Here is a 27,659-nt window from a genome sequence, read left to right on the forward strand (position 1 = left end):
AAAATTGAGTAAAAATACTTAAAAGTACTCAAAATTAGTAAAAATACCTAAAAGTTGAAAAAAAGAGTAAAAATACTTAGAAGTTGAAAAAAAGAGTAAAAATACCTAAAAGTTGAAAAAAAGTAAAAATACCTAAAAGTTGATAAAAAGAGTAAAAATACTTAAAAGTTGTAAAAATTAGTAAAACATACTTTAAAGTTAATAAAGTGATTAAAAATACTTTCAAGTAAATACATTGAGTAACAATACTTAAGAGTACTTGAATTGAGTATAAATACTCAGTAGTACTTCAAATGAGTAAAAAATACTACTACAAATACTCTTTTAGTACCCTCTCAATACCAGTTTGAATGCCAGCGCTCACACATCAAATAGATTTGTACCAACTGAATGACAGCACACACTCATCAAACAGAGTAGGCACCGCTTACTCACACTGGGTATGATTTTTTAATGTAAGATAAGAAGAGTGAAAAATGTGTGTGTGTGCGTGTGTGTGTGTGTGTGTGTGTGTGTGTGTGTGTGTGTGTGTGTGTGTGTGTGTGTGTGTGTGTGTGTGTGTGTGTGTGTGTGTGTGTGTGTGTGTGTGTGTGTGTGTGTGATTTACATGATAGAGTCTCTGTGGGAAAATGTATTGCAAATAATAATGAATTGTATCTGTGGTTCAGTGTTCTTGTATCCGTGGTGTTTCACAGGATGGTTGATACATTCAGTGTGAGGTTCATGATGTCACCACAGTGTGAGATTCATGATGTCACCACAGTGTGAGGTTCATGATGTCACCACAGTGCTCTTACCCGTAACGTACATCCACAGCCATGGCCAATGGCTCCTGCAGGCCGGTGTTGACCAGGACTGTTCTGTAAGACCCGTTTAGTTTGGACACCTCTATGGTGTCCCTGTTCCAGTCACACCAGTACAGGTTTCCTGCCACCCAATCAACAGCCAGACTGGATGGAGAGCTGATCAACGTGTTGTGAAGGACCTGTCAACCAACCATACATTCACTCATTTGTATGCAATTATTACAATCCTTTCTTACAGGGTATTTTCATAACCATTTTTCACAAGCATTCTATATTTTGAATGTTTCAAAAATAGCTGATCTACAACCTCACCACACGTCGCTTTTTGACGCGTTGAGAGCTTGTAGATCTGCTATTTTCACAATTTCCAAAATCCATTTTGCAATTGTCAGGGGGGGGGAGGCAGAGTCTGTCTATTTTGTGGTCCTTGTCATGTAACAGTGTGTGAAGCCCTGGTGTAGAGAGACAGGAAACCAAGGACAGAAAGAGGAGAAACATGTGAGACAAGACCAGGAGTCAGATTCAAACTCACATCCTCACATGGTCTGTACACTAACTGACTGAAACACCGGACACCCTGTTTTCTGCTTTTATATTTAACACTGATGTCACAAAGTATTTTAAATACAAGTATAAATATAGCTGCAAGCAGCGATAATACGGGGCCATTGAATAGAGAGAGAGAGAGATATGGAAACGGAATAGATTGAAGAGAGAGAGAGTGACATGGAAACAATAGATTGATGAGAGAGAGAGATGGAAACATAATGGTTTGATTGGACATCTCAACCTACTGCCATTAACAGGATTCTCAACCTTCAGACTAATAGGCTGCAACACTACCTATAGTGCTATAGCTTTGTCCAGGCTGATATTGTCTGTTGAAGATCATAAACTCTTGCCTTCTTTCATGAACCAAGCCCCTGTTTCACTAACACTAAGATCACTCGTTCACAAACCATTTACCAATGAAGAAATTGTACATCTCCTCAGAACCAAAACTAGTGAAAGTAGCCGATCTACAAGCTCACAAACCATGAAAAGTTGTGAGATTGTAGATCAGCTATTTTCAGAATGAAGTATGTCATACGTTGAAAAAACGTACTCTCAAATAAGCATTTCAGGTTATCTTCACCATTTGCACATGTATTCATTGATACAGTCATGTTGTTTGCAATTCAACTTAAATTAAGTCTGCATCAAGTGAGGCTTGAACTGGCGACCTTGAGATTGTGAGGCATTCATTTAAGGGAGACGCCATTGGACCAACAGACAATGAACTGTGAAAAAGGAGATCAGACAGATTATACGGTTTCACGCAAATAGCTGAAAAATCCTGGGTTTAAGTGTTTTTCAAACTGCTCAAAATTGCGGACAATCTAAGGGCGGAGCTTACTGGTCAAAGCGATAGATGTGTTCCTCATGAGTCAAGGCACAAGTGTAAGCAAGTTTCACGACTTTCGGCCAAACGAGGCATGACTTTTGCCTGTTTAAAGTTTGCATTTTCAAAAAATTGCTATAGCGCCCCCCTTTGGCCAATTGGAGTGAGATTGGTTTCAGTGATATTTGGAATGACTCTCTACATTACTGCAAAGTTTCAAAGAAATTTGAGTCTTGCATGTATGTGTTAGGGGCAGATGAATAATTTTCATAAAACTGCAATAGTTAAAATCTATTTCCTCCTGGGATTTTTGAGTAATCTGCACAAAACATTTTACACATGAACTTAGGACCTTTGCCGACAAAACAAAATCGGCGGATTTTCCATAAGTGAAAAAATGCAGAAGTTATGAGCCAATGGCTGTTTTTCATATAATTCAAAATGGTGGGCGATCTAAAGGTCAGAGGTCAAAAGTCAGACCACAAAAGTTGTCGGGCATGAAGAGACGCATGTGTGTATCGAAGTTTCATGGTTGTAGGTCAAACAGGGCATGAGTTGTACCTGTTCAAAGTTGGCACTTTCAATTGAGTGCTATAGCGCCACCCTTTGACGAATGAGTGTGAGAATTTTTTCTTGGTAGTTTTTCATGAGCATCTACCATATGGCCGAGTTTCGTAAAAAGCGTATGCACGGTTAAGCCAGAACTGGTAAAAACAAGTATTTTTCAAACTGCTCAAAATTGCGGACAATCTAAGGGCGGAGCTTAATGGTCAAATCGATACGTAACATTCCTCATGAGTCAAGGCACATGTGTAAGCAAGTTTCACGACTTTCGGCCAAACGAGGCATGACTTATGCCTGTTTAAAGTCTACCTTTTCAAAAAATTGCTATAGCGCCCCTTTTGGCCAATTGGAGTGAGATTGGTTTCAGTGATATTTGGAATGACCCTGTACATTTCTGCAAAGTTTCAAAGAAATGTGAGTCTGCATGTTTGTTTTAGGCACAGATGAATAATTTTCATAAAACTGTAATAGTTAAAATCTATCTCCTCCTGGGATTTTTGAGCAATCTGCACGAAACGTTTAGCACTTGAACTTTGGACCACTGCCTACAAAAATTTCCAACGGATTTTCCATAAGTGAAAAAATGCAGAAGTTAGGAGCCAATGACTGTTTTTCATATAATTCAAAATGGTGGGCGATCTAAAGGTCAGAGGTCAAAAGTCAGACCACAAAAGTTGTCGGGCATGAAGAGACGCATGTGTGTATCGAAGTTTCATGGTTGTAGCTCAAACAGGGCATGAGTTGTACCTGTTCAAAGTTGGCACTTTCAATTGAGTGCTATAGCGCCACCCTTTGACGAATGAGTGTGAGAATTATTTCTTGGTAGTTTTTCATGAGCATCTACCATATGGCCGAGTTTCGTAAAAAGCGTATGCACGGTTAAGCCAGAACTGGCAAAAACAAGTATTTTTCAAACTGCTCAAAATTGCGGAAAATCTAAGGGCGGAGCTTAATGGTCAAATCGATACGTAACATTCCTCATGAGTCAAGGCACATGTGTAAGCAAGTTTCACGACTTTCGGCCAAACGAGGCATGACTTATGCCTGTTTAAAGTCTGCCTTTTCAAAAAATTGCTATAGCGCCCCCTTTTGGCCAATTGGAGTACGATTGGTTTCAGTGATATTTGGAATGACCCTGTACATTTCTGCAAAGTTTCAAAGAAATGTGAGTCTGCATGTATGTTTTAGGCACAGATGAATAATTTTCATAAAACTGTAATAGTTAAAATCTATCTCCTCCTGGGATTTTTGAGCAATCTGCACGAAATGTTTAACACTTGAACTTTGGACCACTGCCTACTGCCTACGGATTTTCCATAAGTGAAAAAATGCAGAAGTTAGGAGCCAATGACTGTTTTTCATATAATTCAAAATGGTGGGAGATCTAAAGGTCAGAGGTCAAAAGTCAGAGGGTGAAAGTTGTTCAGCATGAGGAGACGCATATGTGTATCCAAGTTTCATGGCTGTAGGTCAAACAGGGCATGAGTTGTACCTGTTCAAAGTTGGCATTTTCAATTGAGTGCTATAGCGCCACCTTTGGACGAAAGATTGTGAGAATTATTTCTTGATCGTTTTTCATGACCATCTACCATATGGCCGAGTTTCGTAAAAAGCGACAGCACGGTTCAGCCAGAACTGCGAAAAGTGGCAGAAGAAAAAGAAGAAGTGACAGAATACTGCCAATAACAAAACAGGTCCAGAGCTGAGCTCTGGCCCCGTAAATATAGCTGCAAGCAGCAATAATACGGGGCCAGTGAATGCAGAAAGAAAAAAGAAAGAAGCAATGATATAAATGTTCAAAATTGCGAAAAATCTAAGGGCGGAGCTTACTGGTCAAAGTGATACATGTGTTCCTCATGTGTCAAGGTACATGTGTAAGCAAGTTTCATGGCTGTCAACCAAGGGAGGCATGACTTTTGCCTGTTTAAAGTTTGCATTTTCAAAAAATTGCTATATCGCCCCCGTTTGACCAAGTTTCAAGGCTCTAGGTCAAACAGGGCATGAGTTGTACCTGTTCAAAGTTGGCATTTTAAATTGAGTGCTATAGCGCCACCTTTTGACGAAAGATTGTGATAATTATTTCTTGATAGTTTTTCATACTTTTTACCATATGGCCGAGTTTCGTAAAAAGCGACAGCACGGTTCAGCCAGAACTGCGAAAAGTGGCAGAAGACTCGGAAGAATAATGTGAATCTTAAAACAGGGCCTGCTGCCATGCTGGCAGGCTGGCCCCGTAAATACTCAGAATTACACATGTTCTGTAAGTAATTTGAATTCAGTTTCTCTTCCCTGTCATTCATCCTCATCGTTGTCATTGTCACACTGACCTGGACGTCACTGCCATTGATGTGCATGCGACTGATCATGGGGGTCTTGGTACTATAGTAGGGGCCCCCTTCTATCCAGTAGATCATCTGCCGCTGATAGTCAAAGTCCAGAGCCGTCGCATGCTTCAAGTCCTGTCACACCACATCAGTTGTGTTAGTCTCTGACAGGAATACATTCCAGCATGTCAAAAGCAGTGTGTGTAGAATAATGTATAGGATTACATAGGATGTGTTGTTATGTCTAATGGTTTTCACCTGTTTGAGCTTTGTGGAGCTGGAGCCGTCCAAGTTGATCTTCATCAGGTTGAAATTGGTGGCTACGATGAGGAAGGGCTCCACCTCTGGAGAAAGTGAGACATTACATTTGAGTTGGTTTACCTTAAAAAATATATCCAAAAAACGGGAAAGCATCCGTTTCATTTTAGATTTTAGCGTTGGCTATTCAAAAATAGCAGATCTGCAAGCTCACAGCGTGGCACAAAGTTTTGAACATTTAAAAATCTTGAATAATTCAGATCTTTTTTTTTACACAAATCTTCTCTCCTGGGGGTCCTAGGCACAAAACATTTTCAGATGGGGGTCCGCATCCAACTACATATCATTTTGGGGGTCCTTGGCACGTAGAAGCTTGAGAACTACTGATTTAGAAGGCATTTGTAGAATAGGCCTCAGGTCTTAATGGGTTAATACACTCATAGATGTAACATATTGATACATAAATAACCTTATAAATGTAAACGTATTGATCACCATGTTTAAAAAGGTTGGGATGTGTTTCCTCTCTTTGTCAAACACACCACTGACACAGTGAAGCTGCTGTATTTACTGACTCACCTTTTATTACTCTCCGCAGGAGAGTTTTGTTTTCACTTTCTAAATATGACACACCGATTGGTCAAGCCTCACGTGACACGTGACAATACGGTGACATATTGTATAAATACATGGCGTCACTCTGGCAGTGTCTTTGCCACTGCCAAAGTGAGGTAAGACAGGAACCATCACGAAATGGCTGCATGGCTGATACATAATTGGCAAATAGGACAGATAGGACACTTATATAGACAGGAGGGATATGACACTTACACAGACGGATAGGACACTTATAGTACACAGACAGGACGGATAGGACACTTATACAGACAGGACGGATAGGACACTTATACAGACAGGACGGATAGGACACTTATACAGACAGGACGGATAGAACACTTACACAGACAGGACGGATAGGACACTTACATAGACAGGAGGGATATGACACTTACATAGACAGGACGGATAGGACACTTACAGTATACAGACAGGACGGATAGGACACTTACAGTATACAGACAGGACGGATAGGACACTTATACAGACAGGAGGGATAGGACACTTACACAGACAGGAGGGATAGGACACTTACATAGACAGGACGGATAGGACACTTATACAGACTTATACAGACAAGACGGATAGGACACTTATACAGACGGATAGGACACTTATACAGACAGGATGGATAGGACAGTCAGAACAGAAGAATTACAACATTCCCAACATTCCCAACACAAGTCTGGTAAGAGTGAGGTAAGACAGGAACAATCACGAAATGGTTGAGAAATGGCGGATACTGTAACAATTGGATAGGACACTTACACAGACAGGACGGATAGGACACTTACACAGACAGGACGGATAGGACACTTACATAGACAGGACGGATAGGACACTTATACAGACAGGAGGGATAGGACACTTATACAGACAAGACGGATAGGACACTTATACAGATAGAACATTCCCAACATTCCCAACAGCGGAGAGTTGTGCTCCGAGGAGCACTTTTTCTAGTTCACTTTAAATTAATTTAAGGGGCTGTGATTTAATTAAACACAGACAGACAGACAGACAGACAGACAGACAGTCTTACCTGTTGTGTTGTGTGTTGGTTCATTCTGAAGAGCTGAGGAGAAACATAAAAACTAAAATATAGCTGCAAGCAGCGATAATACGGGGCCAGTGAATAGAGAGAGAGAGAGAGACATGGAAACGGAATAGATTGAAGAGAGAGAGAGTGACATGGAAACAATAGATTGATGAGAGAGAGAGATGGAAACATAATGGTTTGATTGGACATCTCAACCTACTGCCATTAACAGGATTCAAACTCTCAACCTTCAGACTAATAGGCTGCAACACTACCTATAGTGCTATAGCTTTGTCCAAGTATCCTTATAATACATTTCTAAACCCAAAACCCCCAAAAAAAACTGCCACTGTGTGGGACTAAACACAAAAACAACATATCAATGTCACTAACAAGACACGCCACAACATGCAGAATTACTACGCGCAGTCTGTAGGCCACTTCATACTGCTCAGCACACATCTGCCCCCTCGCAGCATAATTAATTGCGGCCAACACAAACTCACAACATTACAGTCGGCCATGTTGTTCCTTAGCGTCATCGCCGACCACCGCCCAACGAGACCCAAGTGAGGTCAGACAACACACTCCATATTTGGGCATAGCTCCATTGGGAACATCTCCTACTATGGCTTTATATATTATAGAGACCAACAAACACAAAGCACCACGCAGCGGATAGGGGGGAGGGGCGCGCAGCGCCCCGACCCTCTAGTGTCATACGTTGAAAAAACGTACTCTCAAATAAGCATTTCAGGTTATCTTTACCATTTGCACATGTATTCATTGATACAGTCATGTTGTTTGCAATTCAACTTAAATTAAGTCTGCATCAAGTGAGGCTTGAAATGGCGACCTTGAGATTGTGAGGCATTCATTTAAGGGAGACGCCATTGGCCCAACAGACAAGTAACTGTGAAAAAGGAGATCACACAGATGATACAGTTTCACGCAAATAGCTGAAAAATCCTGGGTTTAAGTGTTTTTCAAACTGCTCAAAATTGCGGAAAATCTAAGGGCGGAGCTTAATGGTCAAATCGATACGTGTGTTCCTCATGAGTCAAGGCACATGTGTAAGCAAGTTTCACGACTTTCGGCCAAACGAGGCATGACTTATGCCTGTTTAAAGTCTGCCTTTTCAAAAAATTGCTATAGCGCCCCCTTTTGGCCAATTGGAGTAAGATTGGTTTCAGTGATATTTGGAATGACCCTGTACATTTCTGCAAAGTTTCAAAGAAATGTGAGTCTGCATGTTTGTTTTAGGCACAGATGAATCATTTTCATAAAACTGTAATAGTTAAAATCTATCTCCTCCTGGGATTTTTGAGCAATCTGCACGAAACGTTTAACACTTGAACTTTGGACCACTGCCTACAAAAATTTCCAACGGATTTTCCATAAGTGAAAAAATGCAGAAGTTAGGAGCCAATGACTGTTTTTCATATAATTCAAAATGGTGGGAGATCTAAAGGTCAGAGGTCAAAAGTCAGAGGGTGAAAGTTGTTCAACATGAGGAGACGCATATGTGTATCCAAGTTTCATGGCTGTAGGTCAAACAGGGCATGAGTTGTACCTGTTCAAAGTTGCCATTTTCAATTGAGTGCTATAGCGCCACCTTTGGACGAAAGATTGTGAGAATTATTTCTTGATCGTTTTTCATGACCATCTACCATATGGCCGAGTTTCGTAAAAAGCGACTGCACGGTTCAGCCAGAACTGCGAAAAGTGGCAGAAGTGACAGAATAAAGCGAATACTAAAACAGGTCCAGAGCTGAGCTCTGGCCCCGTAATTAGCTTCAGTGTAACAGCTGATTGGTTGTTGTGGTTTATCTGTTGAAATACAGGACAAGATATCCTTTGTTTCTCCTGTTTGCTGCTATTTATTTGACATTCACAGGGAATGAGGAACTATAATTTATATCAGAAATAACAAAAATAAATATAGCTGCAAGCAGCGATAATACGGGGCCAGTGAATAGAGAGAGAGAGAGACATGGAAACGGAATAGATTGAAGAGAGAGAGAGAGTGACATGGAAACAATAGATTGATGAGAGAGAGAGATGGAAACATAATGGTTTGATTGGACATCTCAACCTACTGCCATTAACAGGATTCGAACTCTCAACCTTCAGAATAATAGGCTGCAACACTACCTATAGTGCTATAGCTTTGTCCAGGCTGATATTGTCTGTTGAAGATCATAAACTCTTGCCTTCTTTCATGAACCAAGCCCCTGTTTCACTAACACTAAGATCACTAGTTCACAAACCATTTACCAATGAAGAAATTGTACATCTCCTCAGAACCAAAACTAGTGAAAGTAGCCGATCTACAAGCTCACAAACCATGAAAAGTTGTGAGATTGTAGATCAGCTATTTTCAGAATGAAGTATGTCATACGTTGAAAAAACGTACTCTCAAATAAGCATTTCAGGTTATCTTTACCATTTGCATATGTATTCATTGATACAGTCATGTTGTTTGCAATTCAACTTAAATTAAGTCTGCATCAAGTGAGGCTTGAACTGGCAACCTTGAGATTGTGAGGCATTCATTTAAGGGAGACACCATTGGCCCAACAGACAAGTAACTGTGAAAAAGGAGATCACACAGATGATACAGTTTCACGCAAATAGCTGAAAAATCCTGGGTTTAAGTGTTTTTCAAACTGTTCAAAATTGCGGACAATCTAAGGGCGGCACTTACTGGTCAAAGCGATAGATGTGTTCCTCATAAGTCAAGGCACATGTGTAAGCAAGTTTCACGACTTTCGGCCAAACGAGGCATGACTTATGCCTGTTTAAAGTCTGCCTTTTCAAAAAATTGCTATAGCGCCCCCTTTTGGCCAATTGGAGTAAGATTGGTTTCAGTGATATTTGGAATGACCCTGTACATTTCTGCAAAGTTTCAAAGAAATGTGAGTCTGCATGTATGTTTTAGGCACAGATGAATAATTTTCATAAAACTGTAATAGTTAAAATCTATCTCCTCCTGGGATTTTTGAGCAATCTGCACGAAACGTTTAACACTTGAACTTTGGACCTCTGCATACAAAAATTTCCAACGGATTTTCCATAAGTGAAAAAATGCAGAAGTTAGGAGCCAATGACTGTTTTTCATATAATGCAAAATGGTGGGAGATCTAAAGGTCAGAGGTCAAAAGTCAGAGGGTGAAAGTTGTTCAGCATGAGGAGACGCATATGTGTATCCAAGTGTCATGGCTGTAGGTCAAACAGGGCATGAGTTGTACCTGTTCAAAGTTGCCATTTTCAATTGAGTGCTATAGCGCCACCTTTGGACGAAAGATTGTGAGAATTATTTCTTGATCGTTTTTCATGACCATCTACCATATGGCCGAGTTTCGTAAAAAGCGTATGCACGGTTCAGCCAGAACTGCGAAAAGTGGCAGAAGAAGTGACAGAATACTGCCAATAACAAAACAGGTCCAGAGCTGAGCTCTGGCCCGTAATAATAGCACAATAAGACATGGAAAGGGAATAGATTGAAATTGAGACAAAGCAAATGATTCCAACAGGCGAATATTCTTTTCAGCCCAACCCAGCTGAGGTGGTCATATATAGGACGCAGGGGGGCAATCCCAGGTGAAAAACCTCACCCATTAACATCTCAACCTATTGTCATTGACAGGAATCAAACTCTCGACCTTTGGATTCACAGGCTGAGACACTACCTATAGGGCTATAGCTTTGTCCAGGCTGAGGTCATCTGTTGAAGATAAAAGTGAACCAGTGAAAGCAGCCGATCTACAAGCTCAGAAACATGTTGCTATCTGAAAAGTTTTGAGATTGTAGATCGGTTATTTTCACAATGAAGTTTGTCATACATTAAAAAAACATACTCTCTCCAAGAAGCATTTCATCATTACCTTTAACAGTTGCACATGTATTCAATGATACAGTCATGTTGTTTGCAATTCAACTTAAATTAAGTCTGCATCAAGTGAGGCTTGAACTGGCGACCCTGAGATTGTGAGGCCTTCATTTAAGGGAGACGCCATTGGCCCAACAGATAAGTAACTGTGAAAAAGGAGATCACACAGATGATACAGTTTCACGCAAATAGCTGAAAAATCCTGGGTTTAAGTGTTTTTCAAACTGCTCAAAATTGCGGACAATCTAAGGGCGGAGCTTACTGGTCAAAGCGATAGATGTGTTCCTCATGAGTCAAGGCACATGTGTAAGCAAGTTTCACGACTTTCGGCCAAACGAGGCATGACTTATGCCTGTTTAAAGTATGCCTTTTCAAAAAATTGCTATAGCGCCCCCTTTTGGCCAATTGGAGTGAGATTGGTTTCAGTGATATTTGGAATGACCCTGTACATTTCTGCCAAGTTTCAAAGAAATGTGAGTCTGCATGAATGTTTTAGGCACAGATGAATAATTTTCATAAAACTGTAATATTTAAAATCTATCTCCTCCTGGGATTTTTGAGCAATCTGCACGAAACATTTTACACATGAACTTTGGACCACTGCCTACAAAAATTTCCAACGGATTTTCCATAAGTGAAAAAATGCAGAAGTTAGGAGCCAATGACTGTTTTTCATATAATTCAAAATGGTGGGCGATCTAAAGGTCAGAGGTCAAAAGTCAGACCACGAAAGTTGTCGGGCATGAAGAGACGCATGTGTGTATCGAAGTTTCATGGTTGTAGGTCAAACAGGGCATGAGTTGTACCTGTTCAAAGTTGGCACTTTCAATTGAGTGCTATAGCGCCACCCTTTGACGAATGAGTGTGAGAATTTTTTCTTGGTAGTTTTTCATGAGCATCTACCATATGGCCGAGTTTCGTAAAAAGCGTATGCACGGTTAAGCCAGAACTGGCAAAAACAAGTATTTTTCAAACTGCTCAAAATTGCGGAAAATCTAAGGGCGGAGCTTAATGGTCAAATCGATACGTGTGTTCCTCATGAGTCAAGGCACATGTGTAAGCAAGTTTCACGACTTTCGGCCAAACGAGGCATGACTTATGCCTGTTTAAAGTCTGCCTTTTAAAAAAATTGCTATAGCGCCCCCTTTTGGCCAATTGGAGTAAGATTGGTTTCAGTGATATTTGGAATGACCCTCTACATTTCTGCAAAGTTTCAAAGAAATGTGAGTCTGCATGTATGTTTTAGGCACAGATGAATAATTTTCATAAAACTGTAATAGTTAAAATCTATCTCCTCCTGGGATTTTTGAGCAATCTGCACGAAACGTTTCACACTTGAACTTTGGACCACTTTCTACAAAAATTTCCAACGGATTTTCCATAAGTGAAAAAATGCAGAAGTTAGGAGCCAATGACTGTTTTTCATATAATTCAAAATGGTGGGAGATCTAAAGGTCAGAGGTCAAAAGTCAGAGTGTGAAAGTTGTTCAGCATGAGGAGACGCATATGTGTATCCAAGTGTCATGGCTGTAGGTCAAACAGGGCATGAGTTGTACCTGTTCAAAGTTGGCATTTTTCAATTGAGTGCTATAGCGCCACCTTTTGACGAATGAGTGTGAGAATTATTTCTTGATCGTTTTTCATGACCATCTACCATATGGCCGAGTTTCGTAAAAAGCGACTGCACGGTTCAGCCAGAACTGCGAAAAGTGGCAGAAGAAGTGACAGAATAATGCGAATAACAATACGTGTCCAGAGCAGAGCTCTGGCCCCGTAAATATCAATAGTTTGTTGTAAACTAACAGGTTGGTTGTCATTTAGTGATTTGGTCACACAGACCTTCATCACTAACAAACTAATATAATTATCCTTCAAACTCAGTTGGCTGTGGAACACGCCTGATAAGTTGTCCAATAACATGAGAGAAGTTTTCAGGAGGTCAAGTGGCCTCAAGAAAATGACATTTGTGCTGCAGAATGACTACAAAGTTAACATGTACTTTGATGTCATCCTACAGTTCAACACTCACTGATGAAGACAATGAGCAAGATAATTAGTGTGGTTGCCCTCAGACTATAGTACTCTATAAACTTTTTTCTAGATCAACTTTATTTTGGCTCACTACTCCTCTCACAGTTTATTTTTCCAAATTTCATGCTATATGTCAAAATGACCGGTCTCACCGGGAATCGATGGCTATCCGTTTTGCTAATAGATTGGTTACATAGTTTAATTGATATTGATTTATTAGTGCATTAAATGTCCCCATTGACTTTAATGGGAAAATTAAAAAACTCCCATTCAAGTTTTTTCTCAGAAACCGTAAGGGCTAGAGTTACAAGACTTAGAGGGGAGGTTCATAGTTTATTGCAAAATTATTTAACAAATAATTACACCAGTCGGCCTCATGGTAGCGATATAACAGCCCACTTTACTTTTTAGCCTATAACTCTAGAACCGTAGGTCGTAGAAAAATAAAATCCTTGGGTTATGACGCAACTCCCCATAGCCTATAGGCCACGCCAATTTGCGTCAGTCGATTTTCTGCCATTTTGAATTTTCTTCAAAACACAATTTTAGCTCCTTTTCCCACATATTTTGTCCACATTTCACAAAAATCAGTACACACGATCTCTGGACCCACGTGATAAACATCTCCAAGCGGAATTTTGATAGTCCTTACCGTTCGTCCGTAATTGGCTTCCAAATTTAGGGGGAGGGGCCCGTTTTACAAAAAATGCCAAAAATCACCAACAAAACGTCCGGTCAATCCAAATTTGAATCACATGTCAAGGGTGGTTCACTCAACAAATCCCCCAAAGCATTTCCTCTTTGATCCATAGGGGGCGCCACAAATGCGCAAAATGTAACCGTTTGATGCTAAAACATGATTTTTGGGGGGATCAGTTCTCTCAAAAAGAAAAGCAAGTGATCTCAGGAGTCACATGACGATGTCATTGGCCCGCTACATTTGTGGGAGGGGCCTGTTTCTTTAGTGGGAGGGGCCTATTTCCTCAAATCAAAATGGCACGTGTCACGAACGCGGGATCCGACCCGCGACCGGCGTCGGCGCAACCACACTTTGCAATTTCCCAGAATTGCGACGTGTCTAGTTATTATTATTATACATACAGAGGCTAATAAAACATGTGTTGTGTATTGGAGGCAGTAAACTGCGTGTTACCAGGCTTGTAGTTGTTATAAAGTGGAGGAGAGAAGACGTCAGGTTTCCAGGTTCCTATGTTCACCATTTATTCAGCATCAACAGCATAGCAGAGAGCCAGGAGCCAAAGCTCCGTGCCTGCAGCCTGACGGCCTTACTAGTCTCAAGTCACATTTCAGTTAACTTTTATGCACTGTATTTCACATTTACATTAGAACACAGGCGGATAGGGTGTCAGAGAATCCCCCCAGCTGATTAGCAACTGCAACTGTTGTGAGGGAGCTAGACCTGGTGTCTCCAGGTTAAACAATGGAGATGTAGATTGCATTTCACACCAGGGCAGAGTCCCTTGATTTTCTTATGCAAACACCTGGCTAGCACACTATAGTATAATTTCACAGTTCCGAGACAAATATTGTACTTTTATTCCACTACAATTATTTAAAAATTGTAGTTACTAGTTACTTTGCAGATATAAATGATTACATTATAAAACACACATTAACCACTTAAGCCGGCTATTTTAAAATGGCCGATCTACAAGCTCACGCACTTTTACTTGTAACAGAATACTTCTAAAAGTATTGATACTTTTACTTTAGTAAAACATTTGAGTACTGTTTCCACCACTGCATGCATGGATGCGTTTCAATCTGACGCTGCGTTCATGATTTGCAGCATTTTGTGCAATCTTCTGTGTGCCAATCCTACAAACTTTGGAAACCAATTGTAGCCAATCCATCATTTGTACCGATTTGCGTGAGGTTTAGATAAACTATAAATAATATCAGAAAATGTGCTTTGCAAAAATCGGCCTCCTGGTGGCGCTATAACAGGCCGATGTGAACCTTTTGGGGCAGAGGTTCTTCCTTGGCCTCCAGGAAATGAAATCATAGTCTCTGGCCTTCAGCCGCATAGATATAGAAACCTAGATACCTCATTGGCCTCTGCAGTTCGTTGGAGTGACCTACCAGGGGCACGGGCACTGGCAAAGCAAAGCAAAGCAAAGTTTGTTGTTTACCCAGGGTGTCGGACTAAGCACGAAGCTTGTTTCCAGCCGGACCCTGCATGGAAGCCTTGCTCAAGGGCTATTCAGCGGTGATTCATGATTGATGTGATGAATTAGGGAATCGAACTAGGGACCTTCCGGTATCAAGGCCGCCCCTCTAACCACTAGGCCACCGCTGCCACTCACACCGTGTTGACTACTGGCCAATCACAGCGCGTCTTTTCCAGGACTTTTTCCAGGAGGTCAGAATCTAGTTGTCCCGCCCCCACCTGCCTCTGATTGGCCTACTGAACGCCCCCTTCTGTGACACACGCGGACATTTCCAGCTGCCCCCCCGGAAGCGGAAGCGCGCCCGCCATACATAGACGCTTCAGCGCCAGAGGAGGCGTCTACCTTTATATGTCTATGTTCAGCCGTCCGTCCTGGCGGAGATAATGCATGGAACCTCACTGCTTTCTCACAACATCAGCAGCACCACTGCTGCTGTGATTCACTGTTAGTGTCTCATTCACCTCCTAAACCCCCTCAGAGCACCAGTATATACATTAACCGCCCCCACTCCCACATTCACCCCCCCCCCCCCACCCCCCTCCAAAAGAAAAAACAGCAGCAGCAGCCACTGAGCTGGACATAATAGATGATGATGAGTATAAACGAAAGAAGAACAACCTTATATACAGGTACATTGGCCATTCGAAAATAGCAGATCTACAAGCTCATAATATGTCACGATGTGACACATTGTGAGCTTATAGATTGGCTATTTTCAAAACATTTAGGATTATTTTTCGATCATTCTAACAACACAAATCTTGTATGGGTGTCCCTGCCATACAATATTTCCAGGTGGGAGATGACACGAAACCACTGTTATATTAGACTCCATACTAAGCTGTGTATAAATATATCTGACCCATGACCCCTCTGTGTACCGTGACGCACGCACGCACGCACGCACGCACACACACACACACACACACACACACACACACACACACACACACACACACACACACACACACACACACACACACACACACAGCACCACTCAATCCCCCATACTAATGAGGGGGAGGAGACATCCACAGGACAAAACACCACACAGGGAAATACACACATATGACCATAGGGTCATAACAACACAGCAAGTCAAAACAAACAGCTTCTATGACGCCCATGATGATGACAATATGCTCTACATACATAATCTGTAACAGTGAGAATAATCACCACCTGTCCTCTGTACAGACCACCTTCACAACACATAGACCACCTGTCCTCTGTACAGACCACCTTCAGAACACATAGACCACCTGTCCTCTGTACAGACCACCTTCACAACACATAGACCACCTGTCCTCTGTACAGACCACCTTCAGAACACATAGACCACCTGTCCTCTGTACAGACCACCTTCACAACACATAGACCACCTGTCCTCTGTACAGACCACCTTCACAACACATAGACCACCTGTCCTCTGTACAGACGACCTTCACAACACATAGACCACCTGTCCTCTGTACAGACCACCTTCACAACACATAATCACCACATGTCCCCCTGTACAGATACCCTTATGGCATTATGGAATGATGGCAGCCTGACATTATGACATCATGGCAGCCGATAAAAAAAAAACACTTGTTTCTCTCTCACACATACACAACGGTACTCATGGTTGTCTTAGCTTTGTGCCTCAGTGTGTTTCACATCCACATCAACCAACAAGTGTCATTAAAACAGAGTCTTACCTGAGCTCCAGAGAAGGAGGAAAACTATCCCTGTTGTATCCATGTCTGGATTCACTCACACTGGATTCTCAACTGGAACTTCACTGATCAACACTTGATGTCCTGAACAGCACTGATCAATACGTGATGTCCTGAACAGCACTGATCAACACTTGATGTCCTGAACAGCACTGATCAACACTTGATGTCCTGAACAGCACTGATCAACACTTGATGTCCTGAACAGCACTGATCAACACTTGATGTCCTGAACAGCACTGATCAACACTTGATGTCCTGAACAGCACTGATCAACACTTGATGTCCTGAACAGCACTGATCGACGATCGCTGTCGTCCGTGTCTTTATGTGAGACACGTCAGCTCTCCTTATCTGATCATCACGTGGTTTCACTGGAAAGTGGCAGCGCTCTTGATGACAGGAAGCTCAACCACAACCTGCCCTACATACGACAGAGGAGCACATATGCATCAAAATGGAGGACCACTGAGCTCTGCAGGTGACAAAATGGAGGACCACTGAACTCTGCTGGTGACAAAATGGAGGACCACTGAACTTTGCAGGTGACAAAATGGAGGACCACTGAACTCTACAGGTAACAAAATGGAGGACCACTGAACTCTGCAGGTTACAAAATGGAGGACCACTGAACTCTGCAGGTTACAAAATGGAGGACCACTGAACTCTACAGGTGACAAAATGGAGGACCACTGAACTCTGCAGGTTACAAAATGGAGGACCACTGAACTCTACAGGTGACAAAATGGAGGATGTGTTGGATGGACTTGTATCGCACCATGTGCCTGCTTCTGACCAAACATGGCCTTGATGAGTATGTTCCAAATATAAATTAATAAATACATAAATAAATACACAATAGGCTGTAGGAAAGGAATATGTATCCTTCAGGTATTAGATAATTTGTATTAATTTATCAATAGTGCCACAGGAAAGAGAAAATATAAATACATAGACTATTAAGTGAGTTTGGTAGAATATACGTAATAATTACATGTATTTATTTATTACTTTATTTCACATACTAACTTACTGACTGACTTACTTACTAAGTTACTTCTGACACAGTTGTCTAGCAGCCTGGGAGCCTTGCAGCCTTGCATTAAGGCATCATGGCATCATGGCATTATGGCATCAAGTTTTCAAAGTCAGAGCCTACTTTAGAATATGGATGTTCATAACTAGGGGTGCATTTCGCCTTTCCGACATGTCGCCTTTCCGACGTTGACGAACCCTATACCTAACCCTAACCCTAACCCTAACCGCACGCGGAAGCCGGGTGCATTTCGCCTTTCCGACATGTCGCCTTTCCGACGTTAACGAACCCTATACCTAACCCTAACCCTAACCGCACGCGGAAGCCACTAGTCGGAGTGGCGAGATGTCGGAATGGAAGGAGAACCCCGCGGAAGCCACTAGTCGGAGTGGCGAGATGTCGGAATGGAAGGAGCACCCCCATAACTAGGTGGGTGCAGTTATGAAAAAAAGCACCTTACCCAAAACAAATTGCAACAAAACGTTTTTCAACAGTTTTTTGTAGTATTAGATGTCCTTGATAACATACTAAAAGTTTACCAAAGTTTGATCACTGGAAAGGTGTTATTTTCAAAATGGCGTCCAAAATGGCCAAAAACTCTTTAAAATAACCTAACTCCTTCATTATTTATCCTAGACAAGTATTTTTTGTGTCTAACCCTATGTTTTGGGAGCATAGAAATCCACAGGACTTGTCCAAATTGCAGAGATACGTTTAGATAATTGTGAAATCCAATATTTAGTTTTTGACTCTATTAAAACCCTCTGAAATGTTCACCCGTTTCAACTAGTTATATTTGTTTTACTGGAACAAGGTTTCAAGATATCCTCAAAACACAACAAAACAATAGTCACAATTTTCAGTCATTCAGAAGGTGGCAGAGAAAGAGAATATTGTCAGTTGATATAGTATTGCTTGCAATATTGAAACATTTTGGACAGCTCTGCAGATCAAATGTGAATCAAACTGTCATCTTGTAGACACAAGATTTTGAAAAACTGTTTTAACACATTAGGAAGGCAATCAGTGTGAGTGTGTAAAGAGGGGTGGCTACGGAGGTTAGTGCAGAGCTGTCAGAACCCATTTCTCTACTGGGTGCCTAGGCAGAGGGGAGTATGGGGGTGGGGTTGTGTGACGAGGTAAAATGGGGTCTGGTGTAGAGCTTAGTGGGCCTAGGGTTCCCCTCAGGTGGGTACAGGGGAGTGGGGGTCACTGGATTGCTCCCTGGGCACTTGGAGCACAGAAGAGCAAAGTTATAGGAGCCAAGGAGACCCTGAGCTTCTCCTCTCCCCCATGTCCGAGGTGCAAAACCTTCAACAGTTGGTTCAGACATGTCCCATTAAAGCTATAGTGGGGCACTTGGGAGCTCAGGACGAGTGCTCATAGGCAGCTAAAGAGAATGGGGCTTGTCAGCCCCTGATGCACGTTGTGCATCGCGATAGCCAAATTCCAATTTTCAAGTGTCCATCCTCAAGTCCTCCACTCCCGCCTAAGCCCTGCCTCCGAGCGTGGAGGCGAGGAGGCAAGGATCGTCATTTTGAAGTGACAGCAATTATGACGTGTCACACAGTTGGATTGCTGGACTATTCCAGAGCTCGGAGGGTTGTCATGTGGAGGAGGAGAAATTATACGGCACGCATTTGAACGAAGACAGTTCCCCAAACGATACATGAAAGATACACTTGTAGCTTGCCAGATTTCACTCCAAGTGGCTTAGGGAGCCTGCGCTCACCTCACGCTGTAGGACAGAGTGAGGAGGAGGCAGAAATGAAGCTTATACGTTAGGCTAAGAAGAGTATCCCTATGTCGCCCGGCTCACTGGATAGTCCCACTGGTCCCAAGTGGACCTCCATGCTGGCTCCTATACCCGAGATGGGCACTCGTGAGTGGGCATAGTTAGTGAGGAGGGACCCCCCCACCCCCATAGTTGTGATTGTAAGACCTCCACGTGGTGCATGCCTGTGTGTCAGGCAGTCAGGGGTGTCCCTATGTCTGACTGGCTCACAGGAGAGTCGGTGTCTGGTTGGTGGCTGACCATTAATATTCCCAGGGGCCCCCAGTGACTTATCATTATGGCTCAGAGCGTCCTCTCCCCTTAAAGGTAGGGTAAGTGATATTTTTGGGTTAAAACAAAAATTATTTTTTTAAAAGGTTAAAGCACTATATTCTGATAGTAATCATTGCTATAGAGTGTTTGTTCAGTAACAGGAGGCTCCCCGTCTCTCCAGCTCTTTAATAAACAGAAAATAAATGTTCTGGTAGGTCTCAAAATCTCAGCCAATCAGGAGAAAGTACACATTTTTAAGCTTCATTTTTATAGTGTTCCAGTTCTAATTTTGCCTGCTCATTTCTTAGTGTCTTCACTTCCAATTTCACTTGTTTAATCTATATCCTGATTGAGTTCTCTATCCTGATTGGATAAAATTGGAAATGAAACTGAAACTGAAACGAAAATGCATTTTCTGTTTTATAAAGAGCTGGAGAGACATGGAGACTCCTTATATGGACAGGACACTCTATAGTAACAAGCACTATCAGAACATAGACCCATTTTGCAATTATTTTAATGATTGCAAATCACTTACCCTACCTTTAAGTTAAAATTATCCAGAAAAAAAGATCAAAGTTCAAGGTTATTGCCAGCAGTACCAATTACAAAATAAAAGACATGAGAAATTAATTTTGCACTAAAACCCCACACAACTATAATCTCAGGAATAAGATGTCTGTGACAAGCAAATCTGAACCCTATCCGGCCACACTCCTCTACCACCCCTACCCAAGACAGTAGACACTAAATGTTGTGATAGCTCTGTGCTGACTTGCACATTGTCTCCAGGCCCATAAGGGGCCATTTTTCCACTGTAATATTTGAGAATGTGGCCAATTTGCTATTAAAAAGGTCTTAAGAGTCATTAAATTGTAACTTTAGAAAAGTGCAGATACCCTGTACACTTTACTGTATGTTGGTTTGTTTACTGTTGAGTGAGACCCCCAGTTTGGGAACCACTGCCCTAGTGGACCAGGGTTATTATTTCATTTCACCTTTACAAACAAAATAGTGAAGAAACTTCTCGGTAAGGAATTTCTTCCAAGATTTGTGTAACATTCCCAGTTTATCACTTACAGCCATGTTTTTACAAATGTCACAGTACCACCCAGTAATAATTAATTTCTTCCTTTTTGGTATGAAAAGAAATCTCCTGAAAGCTTCAACAGAATGTGAATTACCAATTCACCAATCCTGGGCATTATGTAGAAAAGGGAGAAATGCCCAATTACATTGTTATATATATATATATATATATATATATATATATATATATATATATATATATATATATATATATATATATATATATATATATATATGCTTATAACCAATTCCTTTATAATTGAACTTGTAATCACTTGACTATAATTTATATATGCTAATTAGATTTCAAGATTGGATGAATAATGAAGGAGTAATGGTCTTTTTAAGGAACTGGCGGTGGCCATCTTGAAAATGTTACCTTGAAGGGCATTGAAAAACCTTTTGTTGCAATTAGTTTTGGGTCAAACCATAACTGCACCCGCCTAAACATGTATCATTGTATTGATACATGTTGATTTCTACACTCTATAGCCTCATGTTAACATAAAAAAGAACAAATCTATTTTATCTTCAGGTTACTGTTATTTACCTGTAGAGATAGTGGGCCCTATTTTGGGCTGAAGTTGCTATACCTGCTATTTGGGGATTTAGCATGGCAAAAGGGGCGTTCCCGTGCAAAAGTTGCTATCTTCCAACACCAGCCTTATCCCTAAAACACCTGCGCTACCCGTTACATTATGCATACAGTAGGTGTGGTTTGGGCGTTACATTAATAAAACCAATCACTGTGCCAGATGCCATTGCCTTTAAGACCAGGCTGCGCAAGCCATTATCCCCAGTGCAATCCCATGGAATAGCGAAGAGCAGTCTAACGCTGCCTTAAAATGATATATTATTATCTATGTTGTATTATATATTATACACAGAATCATCACTCACACATTGCTGGTTATAGAGAACTTTAAATTACAGCATTCGCTTGTGTTCTGGATTAATTCGACTGAATGGTCTGGTGTGGTTATAGCAAACGTAGATCAAACAACATTTTATTTGTCTTTGATAAGCTTAACTGGCAACTGCTGATAAAAACACAGCTTATTTACACAAGGAATTAACAGTCATACTTTTGTGCATTACAGTACAATTGTAATGACAATCACATTCACAATCACTTAATTCAGACGTGTTGCGCTGAATTCTGCAGCTGCAAATCATATTTGATCGACATAATTATCACCCATATTTTACTGATTATAGAGAATGTTATATTATTGTAATCCGTTATTTATTTCCTGCGCAATGGATTAATAATGTTGCGCTGAAAACTCTTCAGCCACACTGAGTCACTTGGACACTATAGCCGACGTTTGCTTCATACAATCTAGCCTTTGATTGCTTTTCAATAAAACCATATTTGATAGACATAAATAAGTATCACCTACATGTTACTGATTATAGAGAATGTTATATTGTTGTAATCTGTTTTAGTAGTAAGGGAGACCTCTGAAAGTTGTGCCATTGTGCGCCCGGCCCGACTCCCGATATTCCCATTGTAGGCTCTACCAAACAAATTTGGCATAGCGTCTTTAGAATCTGCTCTGCGCTTGCCCAAACGTGTGTGAGCAAGATAGCAATTTTAGGGCTAGTGCAACATTATGGAGTCGGCATAATGTATAGCGGGTAGTGCGGCCGTAAGATACCGTTTGGGGACAGCGCCCGCTGCCTTGTGTGTAATTAATGAGTAGCGGGTAGTTTCAAGGGATAGTGCTGGACGGAAGATACGGCCCATCTGTCTGACAGATACTGTATGAACCTGACATATATTAAAATGTTAAAATAAATGAAATAATACTGTCCCCTCATGCATTACAAGGATAATATCAGTCACCAGAAACATGGTGCCTTGCTCAAGGACCAGGAGGGAGCCTGGGGATTGAACCTTCAGTACCTCATGTACCTCTATGACAGCGTGTACAGCCAATGGACAAGGACGATATCAGTCATCGGAAACATGGCTAAAATGGAGTTTAAAGATCAGAAGTGGCTGTGATAATGACACCCCCCCCTCACCAAATGTTTTAAAGTGAAATGCCCCTTTAACTGCTCCTAATGAGCAGCTTGGTGCCTTGCATGGTTTCCTCCACCATTTTGTGAAGCACTGTGGATAAAGTGCTTTGCTCAAGGACCAGGGGGAACCCCCCCCCCCCCCCCACAACCTCCCCCCCATGTGCTGACAGTGTTTACGTCAGCGTACCACTACCCCACCCCACCCCCCATGTGCTGACAGTGTTAAAGTCACTGTACCACTACCCCCCCCCCCCCCATGTACTGACAGTGTTAAAGTCAGTGTGTTGAAACTAACCTCGTCTCTCATTTCCTGTCTAACGTGCAGACTGCAGTTACACCTAAACCACAGGAAGCAGCTGCTCTGTTGCTCCCACCACACTCCTACAACCTTTAGTTATGTTAACGTTACTTTAAATAACAACACTACAACCTTTAGTTATGTTAACGTTACTTTAATAACAAGACTAAAACCTTTAGTTATGTTAACGTTAATTGAAATAACAAGACTACAACGTTTAGTTATGTTAACGTTACTTTAAATAACAAGACTACAACCTTTAGTTATGTTAACGTTACTTTAAATAACAAGACTAAAACCTTTAGTTATGTTAACGTTACTTTAAATAACAAGACTAAAACCTTTAGTTATGTTAACGTTACTTTAATAACAAGACTACAACCTTTAGTTATGTTAATGTTACTTTAATAACAAGACTAAAACCTTTAGTTATGTTAACGTTACTTAAAATAAGGTTTGAACAAGTCTAAAAAAAGCGAGAATAGCAGATCTACAAGCTCACAAAGTGTCGTATTGCGACACTTTGTGAGCTTGTAGATCAGCTATTTTGGACACATCTTGCCAGTTAGTAGTACCTCCTGAGCAGGGTAATGAGAACCAAGAGAAAGCCAGTCATGTATGGAAATAAACTCAGAACCTGTGAAATGTCTCACCAGTGGTTCCTAAAGCTTTTAGCTCCTGAACCCAAAAGAGACATGTTGATGTCTCCCCGGGACCCAAACTAGTGGAAATAGCCGATCTACAAGCTCACAGTGCGTCCCAATGTGACGTGTTGTGAGCTTGTTGATCTGCTATTTTCACTACGTCTTGAAAGTTTGTTTTTTCTTTTTTTTCTAATTTAATTAGTTTATTTTATTCTATAAAGAATTGTGAATTTTGGGGGGACATTTCTGAATACATTGAAAAATTATAATAATAATAAAAACGGAAATGAAAAATAAAGGTACATTTACTCGCAACCCATAAAAATTGGTCCGTGAACCAAAAACGGTTCCCGACCCACAGTTTGGGAAACGGCAGGTTCACTCGGTTGTTGTAGTGGAAACTCATCAGGATTCCACTGTAGTCTCACGTAGTCAGGTCCGTGCGCGTCCATGTGAACTGTTTGAGTGAAACAGAATGGAACCGTGTGCAGCCGACAAAAATGGAACGAGCCGCCTTTGTTTTCTGTGGGCAGTTTTTACTTTTTACTTTCGGTTTTAAAATGCTCTCAAACTTATTTTTTGAGGCACGGAATTTACTTTTAAGGTATCGTTTGGTTAGAATGTAGTTGTTTAACTTCATTTATGTGGTCAATTAATCATGACAGAGCCCATTTAAAAAATTAAATTCAGAGAACCGGCAGGGGCGGGCAGTGACACGTATGTATTCGAATAAAGCAACCTATTTTCGGCATGGCCCCTTCTAAAGTCCCCCTGCCTCATATTGGCTGGGGATGGGGAAAAGGAACTGCTGATTGACTGAAGGGAATTGAACTGCTGATTGGCTGAAGGGGTTGTCAGTCAACGGTACTAACTCTTTGACAACAGTTTTCTTTCTTTTTTTGATCTCTGAACTTGCCTAGAATCCCTTTAATGTAATGAAATGAAATGAATGTAATGTCAATTATTTGATGACCGGCAGCGGTTCCGGTAAGGGACACAAAGTCTCCTTTGTGTCTCTAACCGGAACCGCTGCCTACTGGTCCGCTGGTCAAATGATTAGCTTAGGAATGCAACAAAAACAAAAGAAATATCCATGAATTCAAGTCTCCATGGGGTGACTAATCAATCGGGGAAAAAAGTTGTTTTGGGGGTGAACTATCCCTTTAACTTAAGAAACAAACACATGGATAACAGAACAAAAGAAAGGCCACCCACCCCTACAATAGACCCCTTAACAGACGACGTCACACTGATTGCAAGCGTCATACTGGTTGCAAATGAAACCCATTCTGTCAGGTCTCGCTAGGACGCGCCTCACTAGCCAACACACAAGAGGAGGTTGGGGTGAGCTAGCCTCGATCTCCAGGCTTTTATTTTTTATTTTTTCAAAAAAATAAAAGCCTGGACCAACCAGTTGATGTTCCGGGTATAGGAAGTGTTTCATTTCCCCAACCAACCAGAGTGCAGTGGGCATCGCTCCAAATGTTGTGACGTCAGGGCTCTCAAAGCTACACATTGGGGAGGAGGAGGGGTGCAGGGCGGGGCCGGGGCTGACGGGCAGATCGGTGAACCAATAGGGTCCAAAAGTGAGGTTCTGTGACCATCCTTTGGCAAGTATGTTTTGACGATTGATTTGACCTCTATGGACCCTTTAGAAAAGATTTAGCCCCCAGGTCCCTCCCATTTTTTTCTACACAGCCAAATTCAAAATGGCGCCCGGCGCCATCTCTAAAAAATAACTTTTGATCTGCATGACCTAGAATCATGTATGAAGGCACTTTTCCATACAAGTCAACCATGAGGATTCCAAATCTGACACAATTTTAATTGTAAGACCTCGTTTTGACACCGAAATTCAAGATGGCCGACATCCAGTAGAGTATGACGTAGCTTTAGTTCAGGTTTGTAAATTTAGTTAAGTAACAAGAAGAGGTTCTCTAGGTTGTTAGCCCACTGCCAGATAGCCAGATAGCTGGGGGGTTGCCCCCTTAGGGCCTGCTGTCCTGCCCTGAACCATTCTTCGTCAGGCCCCTCGCCAGAGATCAGTTTGTCATGGGAGACCCTACCAGGAGCGCACTGCACCAGACAACATAGCTCTCAGGGTCATAGGGACGCACAAACCCCTCCACCACGGTAAGGTGATGGTTCCCAGAGAGGGTTTTTTTCTTTCTTTTTTTTCTTTCTTAAAAAAAAAAAAAAAAAAAAAAAAATTGTGTGTTTTTTGTATTTTTTTGTTCTTTTTTTTCCTATTGCACATCGGAGGGCGTGCTGCATATGTGGAGAGGTAGTTGAGTTCGTAACTTCCTTTATAATACCTTGCGTATATCATCACAAACAGCGGCAACATTATACCCGAAACCACACAAAACACGTATTAGTCTGAATCAGAGAATTCTGTGTCACTGCTTTCTGAATCATCAGATTCAGATGACTCCACCCTCCTCTGCAACATCCTCCTCCTCCTCCTCCTCCTCCTCCTCCTCGTCACTCTCAACTTCCTTGTCCTCTTCAACTGACCATGGTGCAGGTAGGTGTGTGGGGAGAGCAGGCCGTGTGTGGCGGACAGGACGACAGCGACCATCCACCAACTCCCAACCATGTCCGAGTGGCGAGGGGTGGTGCTTCAGTGTGGGGTGGCGCACTAGATATGCCAAGTAGTTGACACGGAGGCAGTGTTGGCGTAGGCTCTCTGCATCTGGAGGGAGACGGATAAACGATTTTCTCTTCATGGTCTTCCACTTGGAGGCACGGGCTTCAGCCATGGTGCTACTCTTCTTGTCTCCGTAGATCACCTGTCTCGTGAAAGCGAATAGCTCTTGCTCTACCTCCTCTTCAAGGTCAAGGCTATCTCCACACCGGGAGAGTTGCTGCCGTGCCAAAGAGCTCTTTGCCACCTTCTCAAAGACTGATGATTTTCCTTTGCCATAAAATCCTGAGTTGGCATCACAGCCTGTAAAACAGTGTAGCTGCACAATACAGTCTGCCATCTCATCTGTCAGCATGCCATGACAGAGGACTGTCTTTTTGTTTCTCTTGATGCATAGCATGCCAGGGAGCTGCTGTGAGATGACTGATGCTGTGACATAGACATCAGTATCAGCTGCATCAATAACAACTTAGTTGGGTCATATATGGCACTTCCGTGACCGTGGAGAGCAAAGGTCCGTTTCTCAATGGATTTGTCATCTAGGAGGGTTATTAAACACATTTAGCCGGGGTGTCTTTTTTAAAACGGCGGGGAAAATTTGTGAGAGACCAAAATCCAAAATGGCGACCGTGAAAATGAACTTTTTAATGGTTTGACCTACAAAGATGCACAATACATGGTTTCAGAGCTTATTTTGGTCAAGGAATACATATTTGGTGTTTAGATAATGATTTGACCTATTGTTGACCTTCAAATGCAAGATGGCTGCCAATTATGAGCTCCAAAAGGTTTTTCTTTCAAAATCGTCACAGAGCCTTCTTATTAGGCTCTAATGAAAGCTCTGCTCATGATGAGTTGAATAATATACAGTATAAGTACACAGAAGTAATCTCTGAGGTCAATACAGTCAATGTTTGTGTGTAAACAACAGTTACTGAGTTGCAGTTTCCCATTAAATAGTGTAGGCTACTGAGAATATGGTGTCCAGTTCATCCCATCCCATTTTCATAATGAACCAAAAATAAATTAGCACTATAGCCCAAC

The 27,659-nt window shown here is 41.6% G+C and overlaps 1 protein-coding gene across 1 annotated transcript in view; it reads right to left on the reverse strand.

Moving 5' to 3' along the window:
* The window catches only part of LOC311047068 (low-density lipoprotein receptor-related protein 4-like), a gene marked incomplete at both ends in the record, with an annotated part of 65,636 nt that extends 48,785 nt beyond the window's left edge, over window positions 1-16,851 (reverse strand). The window contains 4 exons of the mRNA XM_084059653.1: window positions 798-985; window positions 5,079-5,210; window positions 5,334-5,419; window positions 16,809-16,851. Of these exons, the coding sequence (XP_083915779.1) occupies window positions 798-985; window positions 5,079-5,210; window positions 5,334-5,419; window positions 16,809-16,851 (449 nt within the window). The remainder of the gene's footprint in view (window positions 1-797; window positions 986-5,078; window positions 5,211-5,333; window positions 5,420-16,808) is intronic.
* Window positions 16,852-27,659: the final 10,808 nt, after the last annotated feature.

This window comes from Gymnoscopelus microlampas, assembly GCF_963454915.1.
Source record: "Gymnoscopelus microlampas genome assembly, chromosome: 6".
Classification (NCBI taxonomy): domain Eukaryota; kingdom Metazoa; phylum Chordata; class Actinopteri; order Myctophiformes; family Myctophidae; genus Gymnoscopelus; species Gymnoscopelus microlampas.